This window comes from Orbilia oligospora (assembly GCF_000225545.1).
Source record: "Orbilia oligospora ATCC 24927 unplaced genomic scaffold scaffold00110, whole genome shotgun sequence".
Taxonomy (NCBI): domain Eukaryota; kingdom Fungi; phylum Ascomycota; class Orbiliomycetes; order Orbiliales; family Orbiliaceae; genus Orbilia; species Orbilia oligospora.
In genome coordinates this window covers 179,141-191,718 of record NW_011645667.1, presented here as the reverse complement: position 1 = coordinate 191,718, position 12,578 = coordinate 179,141, and the positions used below count along the sequence as shown (strand labels likewise).

At 44.7% G+C, this 12,578-nt stretch overlaps 4 protein-coding genes across 4 annotated transcripts; 2 read left to right on the top strand and 2 right to left on the bottom strand.

Annotated features, from left to right (window-relative positions):
* Nucleotides 1-426: 426 nt before the first annotated feature.
* Nucleotides 427-1,666, top strand: AOL_s00110g64 (uncharacterized protein; the record flags this gene model as incomplete). The annotated part of the gene is made up of 2 exons (XM_011126754.1): nt 427-837; nt 917-1,666. The coding sequence occupies 2 exons, from the start codon at nt 427-429 to the stop codon at nt 1,664-1,666; spliced, it is 1,161 nt and encodes a 386-aa protein (XP_011125056.1).
* Nucleotides 1,667-1,962: 296 nt separating this feature from the next.
* AOL_s00110g63 (uncharacterized protein) lies at nt 1,963-2,807 on the bottom strand (the record flags this gene model as incomplete). The annotated part of the gene is made up of 3 exons (XM_011126753.1): nt 1,963-2,063; nt 2,150-2,666; nt 2,751-2,807. The coding sequence occupies 3 exons, from the start codon at nt 2,805-2,807 to the stop codon at nt 1,963-1,965; spliced, it is 675 nt and encodes a 224-aa protein (XP_011125055.1).
* A 790-nt stretch (nt 2,808-3,597) lies between these two features.
* AOL_s00110g62 (uncharacterized protein) lies at nt 3,598-4,960 on the top strand (the record flags this gene model as incomplete). Its single annotated transcript, XM_011126752.1, has 4 exons — nt 3,598-3,690; nt 3,777-3,954; nt 4,088-4,787; nt 4,870-4,960. 4 exons carry the CDS (start codon nt 3,598-3,600, stop codon nt 4,958-4,960), a joined length of 1,062 nt encoding a protein of 353 aa, XP_011125054.1.
* Nucleotides 4,961-6,394: 1,434 nt separating this feature from the next.
* Nucleotides 6,395-8,437, bottom strand: AOL_s00110g61 (uncharacterized protein; the record flags this gene model as incomplete). The annotated part of the gene is made up of 4 exons (XM_011126751.1): nt 6,395-6,854; nt 6,907-7,134; nt 7,190-7,942; nt 8,004-8,437. The coding sequence occupies 4 exons, from the start codon at nt 8,435-8,437 to the stop codon at nt 6,395-6,397; spliced, it is 1,875 nt and encodes a 624-aa protein (XP_011125053.1).
* Nucleotides 8,438-12,578: the final 4,141 nt, after the last annotated feature.

Genomic DNA, 12,578 nt, shown 5'->3' with positions numbered 1-12,578 from the left:
GGAAGGCATTGTTATAGCTGTATACTCGTGAAGTCGGCCCGTGATAAACTCTTGGCATTTCTGTTGGAGATCACGTGCCACTAGCGAAAATTTGAAGGTTCGTCGAAAACCGAACTTCTGAAGCGACTTTTTGACGACCTCTCAACTTCAAACCCCCCAATTGACGGCCGACCTTGGGGGTAATATCCAATTACAATCCTTCTTTTATTCCTTCACAAACCTTTCCGGCAGTTCATATACCCTAATACCATCAAGCAATGATCTCGTCGATACGGTAGACATCATACGACACGCACGCACATACACACCCCTCTATACCTCCAACCACCCCACCACTACCATCCATCTCCTCGACGACTTGCCAAAAATAAAAAGAAATCCGAAGTAGATTTTTTAAGGGAATAATATTTACAAAAAAGAAACACAATGGAGCGAATAATCCGCCGCTCAATCCTCGCCAAAGCCTCTGCCGCAAGACGGTACGCTCGAGAAGCCCAACTAAAAATCGCCTATAAACGTATGAAACGTAACCAATACGATGCCATGCTTCGAGAACACCACCGTTATGTCAACAAAATCAAATCCGAGTTAGTCGAAGACGTTAAAATGGGTCCGTTGGCTCCAATAAGAGGACGAGATGCCAAGGATAGAATTGCAAGAGATTTACCGACTGCAGATGCGATGAGGTTGCCGGAAGTTGTGGAACCTAGGAAGTTTTTTAATATTGCTGTGGGGGATAGGGTGGTTATTCTTAATGGGAAGGATAGGAATAAAGTAGGGCTTGTGAAGGAGGTGGATCCGGACACGGATAGTGTTAAAGTGCAGGGATTGAATGTGGTATGTCTCCGATTCTCTATTTTTTTTATATATGATAACTCTGGTAGCTAATATGCTTGTTGTGGGGGTGATGTAATAGTATCCAATCAGAACACCCGATTACTTCGAAGGCCTCGATGGTGGCGATTCGCCTGGTATGGATCAAGAATGCAGCATAGCCTACACCGACGTCCGTCTCGTCCACCCGATCGAAGATCCCAAAACCGGTGCCCTCCGCGATGCAATCGTCAAGAAAATCAAAATCTCCAACGTAACAAAGGACGCTCAAGGCAAACGAACATGGACCCGTTGGGTCGCCTTTTCGAAAACTGAAATTCCTTGGCCGAAGAAGACCGAGCCGGAATATCAGGATGAACAATGTGATACCAAACGTATGGATGCCGAGGAGAGGACTTACGTGCCTACTTTACTTAAACCACCAATTCCGGATGGAGCAATCAATGAGCTACGAGGGAAGTTCAGTAAATTCAGGGATAGGCATGACCGAGAATACATTGAACAGAAGATGAGGGAAGACGAAGAAGAGAAGTCGAGGAAGAAGGCGAGAGTTGTAACACCGTTGATGGATATCAATAGAAAGATTAGACGGGAGAAGATCGAGAAGGGCAAGACTCAGAAGTTAACAGGCAGTATCTTAGAACAATTGGGTCGGACGATGGCACAAAGTGGTACTCCTTTCATGAAGGAACGTCCAAATAGACTAAAGATTTTGGCAGAGATCGAGCGGCAAGAACAAGCAGGCTTTGGGTTCAGACCGGCACTTGGACAGTTACCAGCGAGGAATTTGGAGACTCCCCCGGCGGCCTCGCAGTCCGCTCCACCGAGCTGATATCCTCTATTGTTGAATGTTGGAGTGAAGGGGGAGAATTGTATATATATAACGTAGTTTATTTTTGTAACGCTAATGTACATAATAACTGGACATTTGGGTATCATTCATCTGCATCAGAAAGAGCTCGAAGCTAATATAAAAAAAATGTCAAAATGCCAAAAAAGGATGTTCGTAAGCCTGGTCGGCCTCAGAGCCAACCCCGTATAATCCATAGATTGAGCTATGAAACTAAAAAGCCAAGATGCTCAGCACCCGGATACCTTTCTGCCAATTGTGGCCACTGGACCAGAAACCTATCCGCCAATGGAAGCAGAAGTTTCCCCGATAACGACAGAGTTGTAACCCGAGCGAATGATTCTACGTATATAATCCTCGTTGAGCAGCGCCCAAAGAACTATCATAAACCGTTAGCACAACCCCTGTTCAAATAACAGAAAATAAAAGTGGAAAGGGGGAAGAAAGGTACCTTATAAATATAACAAGCAAGAACCATCATCACAGACGTAGCAGGACCATTACAAACCACAACATCAGGAAACCGTCTCCCCTCCCAACAACTCTTCATCCGAACACTCACCCCCTCCAAATCCCCTCCGTTTAGCACATTCATACACCCAATCAAACACATCAAACAGCTCCAAGGCGTAGTAACCCACGACTGCCGTACCTTCCTCGCCCTCGGAATCTCCAAAAGTCTACACCCGATCTTCTCATTCGCCTTCTTCGTATAACCCCCCGCCAAAGAAGTTTCAAACGCTTGAGCAGATCTAGCGGAATGGATATCTCCGCTACTGAAGACGTAGGTGCGGTGGGTTATGATGTCCGGGGAGATTGAGGAGAGTAAGGAGAACATTTCGGCGGTGTGGCCGCCTGAGCCCAGGATAATTAAGACATGAGATTTTTCGGGTGGTGTCAATTCTACTATGCGAGAGGATTGGAGGATAGATGTTTGCGGGGTTGTGGAAGGGCGACTAGGGAGTATGAAGTAGATTCGGAGCTATGGTCAGACAGATTGACGGCTTTTTGTTAGCAAAAAAAAACTTTGTCTTAAGGGGAAAGAACTGTGGGATATGATACTTACGGAGATGAAGATGAAGATGAGAAGGAGCGAGAGGAAGAGCGCGACTATGAACAACATTGTTGAAGGAACCCGCGACGGACTTTCCCGGTGTCCGTCGTGGAAGAAGTTATCGACAACGACACGTTGAATTTAGCTGTTAACATTAAAGCTTTGGATTTAATTGACGAACCACCCGGGGACCTTGGATGGTAGTGTCGGGAAGCTCTCCCCGGAACAATAACATGCTCGGGGAGCTAACAGCCATGCTCGGGAAGCCCCAACCTCAGCTCTGAAAAACAACCTTTAAAATCCAACATCTCTGCAAGTTGTCACTTCGAGATTCACACCTTTTCAACCGTAAGAAACCCGCCCCTACTCATGCATGTAATCGATATAAAGATAGAACATACTAACGTTGTAGTCCATTCTAGCTACAGTTACACTGCTGCTCTACGATACCCCTGTCTAGGTTAAGCTTGTCTACAAGCCTTTCCCCTCTGCAGGGCTCTGCATCGAATATCACAAATATTTGAGTCATACCTCATGCCTGAAAAAAAAGGCCTTTGACCTACAACTTCAAAATTGCGACAATTGCTCTTCTAGGTAAATTTATAGACACAAAAGCGACGAAAGGAAAAGGTTTATAAATACTGACCTCCTTTTCTTCATAACGAAGGGTCGTAAAAATCTCATGCTCGCAATTCATGCATACAGGCATTCTCTAGCCAGGTTCTCTCCGTCTCAATTTATATCACCCCTTTCAAAGTTTAAAAGGGTATTTATATACCACCCGACCACTCCCATCTCATCTTCATTTCCAATTCATACACTCCCAAAGAATATGACCGGAGACGCTCCATCATCCACAATGTCGTCCCTACCAATTTCAAGCTCTGCCGCAGGGCCATCCACAGAAAACGGCAAGGAACCAGAATCTCGGTATGAACCGCGGTATATTGATGTATGTCTTGCTTGCATTTATCCCTCAAAAGATTATAGATTGTATGGGAATATATATATTGATGGTAGATATAAACGGGGACAAAGGTCGGCATAAACCTCACCGACATGACTTACCAAGGCATCTACCACGGCCGCAAGGCCCACGACGCAGATCTCGAATCCGTCATCTCCCGCGGCAAGGCCATCGGCTGTAAAAAGCTGATGGTCACGGGATCGGATTACAAACACTCTTTACAAGCTATCGAATTAGCTGAAAAGTATCGTACGTAACTCACTGTGGAGCCTCATTCATCTCTCCAAAAGAAGAAATAGAAGAAATAGAAGAAGAAGGCGGATGAGGATAAGAAGGAGGAGGAGTATAAAATTAACTAACGAAAATCACCCCCCCAAAACAGCCGGCACAATCTTCGCCACAGTAGGAGTCCACCCATGTTGTGCCAGCGACGTCACAAAACACATCACTCCCACAAAATCCCTCCAATCCCTCCTCAACCAAGTCGAAGAACTAGCCATACAAGGTAAATCCCGGGGCACAGTAACCGCCTTCGGAGAAATCGGTCTAGACTACGACCGTTTCTTCCTTTCAGATAAAGAATCCCAACTCCTCGTCTTCGAAGAACAACTCCGTATCGCCGAACGAGTCGATCTACCACTATTCCTCCATTCCAGAGCCGCTGAAGAAGATTTTAATAAATTATTGTTTGGAGCTAATCTCCCCAGAAAGGGACTTGTACATTCGTTTACGGGTACATTGGAGGAAATGAAGATTCTTGTGGAACATGGATATGATATTGGAATTAATGGGTGTTCTTTGAAGACGGAAGAAAATCTTGCAGTGGTGAAGGAAGTTCCCTTAGAAAGGCTACAGATCGAAACCGACGGACCATGGTGCGAGATTAGGAATAGTCATGCGAGTGCAAAGTACTTGAAAACAATGCCAGAGTACTTGGCAGATGGAGTTCCAAAGGATGTGAAAAAAGAGAAATGGCAGAGTGGGCTAAGGGTTAAAGGACGAAATGAGCCATGTGCTATTGCTGGTGTTGCTTGGGTTATTGCTCAAGTCAAGGGGGTAGAGTTTGAGGAGGTTTGTGAGCGGTAGGTTTCTTTCCCCACCTTCTTTACTAAATAACAGTTTTTATTTAAGGGAAAAAAAAAACTAACGTTGGTGGAACTACAGATCGTGGGAGAATTCGATGACAATGTTCAGATTCGACGAAGCTGCAGCCTTGCAGCAGAAATGGAATGGATCGCCCGAGGAATCTGCTTGATATGATCTTTTGAGTACTGTTTGATTTAGATTTGGCATCATGTAGCGTTTTTGAATTCATAATTACAAAACACGCAGGGGGTTTAAACATTCTAGAATAGAATTTTGAATAAGGAAAACGGTGCTGATGGTTCCTGGCTAGAGTTTTCGACTTAGATAAGCGAAAGGGTTTACAGACTTGAAAAACGGCGATACATTGACGCATGACTCAAATCAGTGGGTGATTGCCATTTTCATCACTGTGACTATCTAACACCCGTGGATCTGGCCTATACTTAGAGTAAGGAATCATATTTAAAGTTAATTGTCACAAAAAACTCAAGTTAATTAATAGTGCTAGTACTTAACAAAAGTAAAATCAAACAAAATACGCACAAATTATTATACATAAAATGGTTGGAAGGTAATAAAAGGAAGATGGCAGAATCATGATACAGGTTAGAAATGTCGGTATAAAAAGTATAAGTTTTGAAGTGCTACGCGTATACGAAGGAAAAGATTAGACAAGTCAATATGATGTAAACAATCAAGGTAAAGAAAAAGCGACAAGGGTAAAAAAATTTATCTTATCTCTTGGACAGAAGTATAATGTAAAGTAAAATATATTATAAAGAAAAGAGAATACTCTGGAACATGGATTTTTGTGTGAGTCATGAAAATGCTAGATAATAGAAATAGAAATATGGATATAAGAAATGAAGTCAACTTCGCCCGCTTGTCGATATTCTCGTAAACCAGCCAGCTTTACACAAAAGTGCCGGTATAAAATAAGTAATATAATAAGCAAAACACCCCAACACCGGTTGATGACATGACGGGGCCATAAGCAGCTTTTTTTTCTTCTCCTTCTTTCTCCTCTTCCTCTTCTGTAGGTGGTTCGCTATATATAAACAGAGTAGTAAATCCCCTCAAAGGAAGAAATAAAGAGCGCGCGCTGTAAATGAGTAAAGACAGTCTCGTATCAGTAGAACAGCGAGTGGGTCGCACGATGGCGGCAATTCTTCCCCCATCCCCTAAACCTTTGGATATCATTGGTATATAAGCAGATAAAAAAAATCTAAGAAAAAAAAAATAGTAGTAACATCGCCGATAAAGCTTGGCTCCTAGAGAGTTTTGAAGTTCGCATTTCAAAGCAATCGCTGCTCTGCTATGGCATAACAGCCGATGAAGGCGGATAATATGAGGGGAAAAAAGGTACGATGAAACCCGTAAAAATGCATTGATTATTGTTTGCTCGTAACGCAGAGCGTATTTTGGGTCAAAACTGATTAATATCAAATCGTGAAGTCGTTAAGCGGTCCAAATTAGATGTCGAACAAAGTAGGACAATTGTTGAGTTTAGGTTGATTTGTAATTTGTTGATATGTTGAAAAATTGATTTCCTTTTCCGACCAAAGCTGAATAATATATTTCCGTAGGTATGAAGAGAGCTCTTCTAATCCATCATTTCAGACATCATGTTGCCATGCATAACTGGGTCCGGATGCTGCTCGTGTTCTGGAACCTCTCTCTTGCACGCATTTTCCAAAACGTTAGCCCACTTTCCACTGGTACCTGCGTGTGTGTGCTTCAGGTGCTGTCGGAAATGATCTGCCCGGAAAAACTTTTTGTTCTGATTACACTCCCCGAACTTGTGTACTTCGCTCAGGTGGTCATGTCGTGCCTGCCAGTCTGGTGGGTTGAGGAATTCATCTCCACAATAACCACAAACATCAACGGAGTTATTCTTAGCAGTATTGGGATGGAATGCTGCTTCCGGTGTGCTAGCAATAGCAGAGCAGCACCAAGAGTGTTTTCGGAGGTGAAGCGAGTTCTGATGTCGTTCTGCCTCATTCTTGTTCTTGAAACGATGAGTACAATATTTGCAGCCGTACTGTTTCTCGAGTTCATGCATCCTAGAACGGTCAGTTAATCGTCAACAAATGTAAAGAATTTGATCAGGCATACCTGAGATCGGCGTGATTGTCGAATTTCTTGGGCTTCTTTGGGCAACATTCACACATCAAAACACCAAGTAATTTGGGAGCCGAGTGGTGTTTTGGCCCAACTGCAGCTTCGCTAGCTTGTTGACGTTCGACAGCCTCAGATATAGTCCTTTGGTGGCCACGAGAGAATGCACTCGGGGATTTGGGAGGGTGAGCGTTTCCATTCGCCCCATATGTTCCCCTAGAAGAGCTAATGGTCGGGTTAGTATCAAAACCGTAGTTGGGAAAGGGGTCATATGAATTACCTAGTCCCAGCAGGGCCACTCTGGCTGTTGAAGTTGAGACCACCGCTCATGGTTACGCGATTAAGGTCCGAGCTCTCATTTCCATAAAAGCGGGTTCGAGACTCCATATCCCTTGAACCGAATCGATCTTCTCTTGGTGAATAAGGACCCGATCTGAACTTGGCGTATCTTGTACTTGGACTCGGATGAGATACTGGGGATTTACGATAGTCAAATCCGGTAGGCCGTTGAGGTGCGTCTTCCATAGAGATATCCTCGTCTGCATACCGTATTTCTGGGCTCAAGCGTTCTGGCTTTGCTCGATCTGGAGCGGACATGTAGCTGAAGCTATTTGTCCTTCGATCTTTTTCATAACCTTCAGTCAGCAGTGTTGCGCCAGGGCTCCGGTCACCTCGATCATTGTATGATGAAAGACCAGATCGAGACCCGACTTCAAAGGGGCTTGGTGTTGTATTTGGCCATTGCGAAGCTGCTTCGGGGATCGCAGGGGATGAAGGGAAGGAAGTAAGGTCAGAGACACCGGGAAGTTTTGGCGAACGGTCCTTGTTGTAACCTAGCGTGAGACTGGACTGTGAACTGATAGAGCCATTTCTTTCTTCGCGGTGCAGGAACGATGGTGGGTTCCCCCAATGAGATGTAGAGGTTAATCCATTGGATGCAATCGAAGAAACAGGGGAGTTCAGCTTTTGGACCAATCCTTTGTCATAAGCATCAAAAGTTTTCCTCATAGCTTCGCTTAGCGAGCTCTTCAAGCTGCTTCTAGGATGTTAGTCGGTTTCTAGAATAATCCCATGACAGGGATTGGCCTACTCACTCGTTTGTAGATGCTACGCTAGCACTAGGTAGTGGCCTATACTCTTCCACGCGGCCGAGTCCGCCCAAAAATCCGCCACGCGATTCGAACGATGGGGTTCCATGTGACGATCGCGAGTGATCGGACGGGGTACTATCAACTTGCATGGAATCAAAAGCATGCATACGTTCCCTCAGACTCGAGATACCGCTTTTCCTGGAATCTGTTGGCGTGCCAGTAGGGAAGTCGACCGAGGGGATCGAAGGTAATCTGTGTCTATAGTCTCCAAAAATGGACGCAGGTGCTTCCATTGACGGGATTCCTGGTGGTGCGGCATCGTTGGAATTTGGAATAGCTCTAGGCAGCGTCCTCGACCGGGATTCGTTCCCAAAGGGGGATTGGTAATGATCTTGTACCCTGATATCAGGGACCCCCATAGGTTGAGGGGAAACCATTCTGTGCTGAATGTTCATATTCAAATTCGCACTCGCACACGAACCAGAAGGCGAAAGGGGAGCACCGTTTGAGTTGTTCGACGTCTGGACCCGATCTAAAAACACCGAAAGATGTAGAGGTTAGCATATCTGTGTATGTATTTATGTATGATATTGTTTGGGGAAACATTGCGGAATAACCCCATACATTGCAATTGATCGAGGAACATATAGTTAATACAACTCTATTGCAAAGACGGTTATCAATGCGTTAGAAGAGCTGAATTTGTGTTGGGGTGTTGCGACCAGCATATCGGGGCAACTAACTCGAAAGCAAAAAAAAAAAAAAAGAAGGTTGAGGTGAAGTGAAATAAGTGAAAACAAAGATAACTGTGAACACAACCTGGAACTTGACGACGCTAAAAAGGACGTTCTTCAGCTTCAGCCCTACCATAAGGCGTAGGGCTCGAAGTTGGTGTGTGGAATGGAGCGGAGGCAAACGGATGGGCCAAGCTAGTCGCTCCAGTCCGAAGGATTGCTGGCTGTCACTTACAAAAAGTTTCCTTTTGGTTCCCGCTGTTCTCAGCCTAGTCGTATAAATGTTGCTTTTCTTTTCTTTTCTGGCTTGCTTGGATTTCCTCCAACCTCCTCTAGGCAATAATTTCCCTTCCGTCCAATTCCTCCAGAACACGAGTCAATCGCTTCCTCGCACTCTGACTGTCGGTGTTTGCTGACGGAGCAGTTGTAATCAAAAGATCCGTGAGAAGCTAAGCGATTTCGTGCAGTAACGCTGTCCTGAAGCGGATCAATCTTCCTGTCCGGAGTAGAAACGAAGAGATGTTTCTACGTCAACCAAGAATGCTAGTTTGGTCCTTCTGCATCGGTACACTTCAATCCCACGGTGCAGGGGACAAAATGGCAGTTCGGATATCTGAGGAAAAGCAATTTTTTCGAGATCCAAGAAAATGCTCTTTAGTCGGACTGAGCAGAACGGGTCGCTTTTTTTTGTGAAGGTCGAATCCAAAGAATCCAAGTCGCACAATGGGTAGAAAGGGCGTCAGTGGGATATGTTTGTAAATAAGGGCAGACTTCGAAGGGAAAAAAAGAGTTAAAAGTTGAGGATGTAGAGAAGGACAAAAAAAAAAAAGGAAAAATGTACAAGTGTCCGAAACGACCGAGCTGTATCTTGAAATCTCGCTAATTGAGGGTATCGAAGTCGCTTTGAAACGGATGTTGAACCAGAAAATGTGTACAAATGATGCTTGAATATAGAGGCGGGATGATCAAGATTGCGCGATATCCAGACAGATGAGGCCGAATTATTGGAATAAAATCTATGCGCCGAGTATGCCAAAAATCGAGAATCAGAATACAGATAGCTGTGGAATTCTAAAAGCTGCGCATGAAATCGAGATTACGATAGGAGTGTTGGTAAGCAGGTGCTGCTGATAAGGGAGCGGTTGTTTGGAAGTGTCGTGCGATGTTGTTTTGGTGGAGCTGAAAAAAAGAGGCAGCGAAGCAGCAAAACTTTTGGACTCGGCAAGATGCTCGAACTACCCGGCCAGATAGAGGGAGAGGGCGAAAAAGGACGCGAATGACAAAAACACCCAGAAGCCCAGACAATTTTTTGGAATTCGAATGCGAGAGAAAGAGCCGTCTGGTGGATTTACTGTCTCACTCAGACTGTCGAAATATATTTGCTGTGGAATTCCGGGAGTTTGAAGGAGTCGAGATTTCTAGGCAGTAGTCGCTTATACTCTGGAATAGTAAGAATCGAAGGATTGATTGATTAGCTGGGTGGACTCGAACTCAGGATCATAATAGCAGCAGCAGAGCAAAGCAGTTTTAGCAAGAAGGGCGTTCGACTCGAAGAAATAGCAGCTAGCAAAACGAGCAGGGTAATGTTAAATGCAAGCCAAATGGAGTCAGGCTGAGACCCCTTGCCCTAGTCCTGCCCGGGCGCTCAGGTTAACTGACCGAGCTAGCAAGTAACGTCGTCTATGCTGATTACGGAATGTAAAACGCAACAGCAGGGCTTCGTACAGGGGAAGCACCAGCCGGGAAGCGAGCACGACAAACCAAAACCAGAGGGAAACCGAGCGAATGAAAGGGAATGCGGTCTATAGCACCAGTTCTACTATTGCGTGGGTAGCGGTAGAAATATCTGTTCGGCGATAAAATTCGCAAAAGCATCCCAGATGGCCGGGAATAAAAATGCAAAAGGGTTTCCTGGCTTTTGAGGTGCTTTCTTTTGACCAGATAATCAAACGAAGCAGAAGGCTCAGGTGATAGCTATCCGAAATAAGATATCGCAATAGGGCTAGAAAAGGTGGAGAACGACAGTTGTTTGATGTGATTAGTATAGTAGGGTAGGTTGATGTCAACGATGTGGAGGTTGGGTAGTATCTTCAATTGCATGCAAACGAGACCAATAACTACCTAGCCACCCGCCCGCCCTTGGTGATCGATCATAAACGATATGATGGTAATGATGAATCTCGGGGCATTCGGATAGAATAAATTTTATGGTCACTCACTTGATTGTCTTGAAACCTCGTAAAAGACAGAGAGAGATGATATGATGTTCAGGCAAATAGGTAAGCCAGTAGGTATATAGTCAGATGCGAATGGGAAAAAAGAGAAGAGAAAGAAAGAAACAGGAAAAAAAAAAGGACTATGCATGAACAGCCCTCTTCTCCTGGAACTTTTAGCTGCCTCTCTTACATACCTGTCGATTGCAGGTCATACGCGAACTGCGACAACGATTTCGATAGAAGCAAATGCACAGGGCGGACAGGGAATAGGTATGGATGTACTGGGAACTGGGAACAAAGCCCATCCAAAAGGTAACGATATCCGGATCCCTAACCAAAGGGCTTTTCTTTCTTAATTTCTTTCTTTATTTCTTTCTGTCGACCAGGTCCGGGTACATACGAGACAAGCAGAGGTGTGGACGAGGGAATAAGAAAAATGCGTGAAGACATATGCAGCAATTGACTGAGGGTATGCGAAAGGCGCTTTGTTATGCCTTACATGCTGCCCTACATACAGCCATGACCAGGACAGCAGAAATAACACGAGACGAAGAGAAGAGAAAACAAAAAAAAAAAAAAAAAAGTGGGATGGATGGAAAAGCCATTTCTCTTCAATTATTTTCTTCTTCCTCTTTTTTTTTCCTCTTCCTTTGGTATTTTCTTTTCTTCTGGCTAAGCTTCTTTTCTTTTTGATTCCCGCCTAGGGCGTGGACTCCACATTGGACAGGACCGTACATAATACATATGTATTGCGCAGACAAGACAAGACAAGACAAGGCCTTGTTGCAACTGAACGTGGAGAACCCTTTCAAGAAAAAGAAATATTGGGCATCGTGATCGTTTGAATGCTCGAACCGAACTGCGGAATAAAAAAGGATATGCGTGTGTATGTATGTATTTGTGTGTGTATGTGTGTATGTGTGTATGTACGTACCCTTATCCGTCTGTAAATCTGATAACAAAAAAAACCGTCCCCGCCTTTGCGTCCGTCCGTTGGCTTACCCGGTTGTTGGTTTATGTCAATTTGGAGAATGATTTTTTATCTTATCATGGGTTTGTCTCGCTAGGGAACTTCAATCCTCAATCTTTCGTGGTTCGATGTGTTTTAAATAAGTGGCTAGGCCTATAGGTACTACTGACTGGGTTAAGTCAGTGGCCGGGGCTGTTGGGCTGACTGGAGCAGAATCGATCGATGAGTGGGCAGCACCACACATTTAAAAAGAGAAGGGAAACGGGAACCTTTGCTCCCTATGATGTCGAACTGCTAGCACGCTGCGGGACCCGACGATAAACTAATACAAACCATCGGGCGATACAGCCGGGGTCAGATAGTACCCTGAAGCAGGAAAGGCCCGATTAATAATTGGTATTAAGCAATTGAGGGGAAACCAAGGCCTTTCGAGATTGCATTGATCTAGTTGCTCTATTCAAATCGCCCAGCGCTGATATCCCGGCCCTGCGACTCCATAAAACCTACGAGGATGATAATACTATCGACGACCGAAGCACTGTCTCAGGTGCCAAATTTTACTCCATGCTTCGGGCATAATTAGCCTCCACCTGGAAAGTTGAGGAAACCCGCATGAGAGTGGCTACAATGTGTGAGCTCAATTTCTGTCGATGTCCGC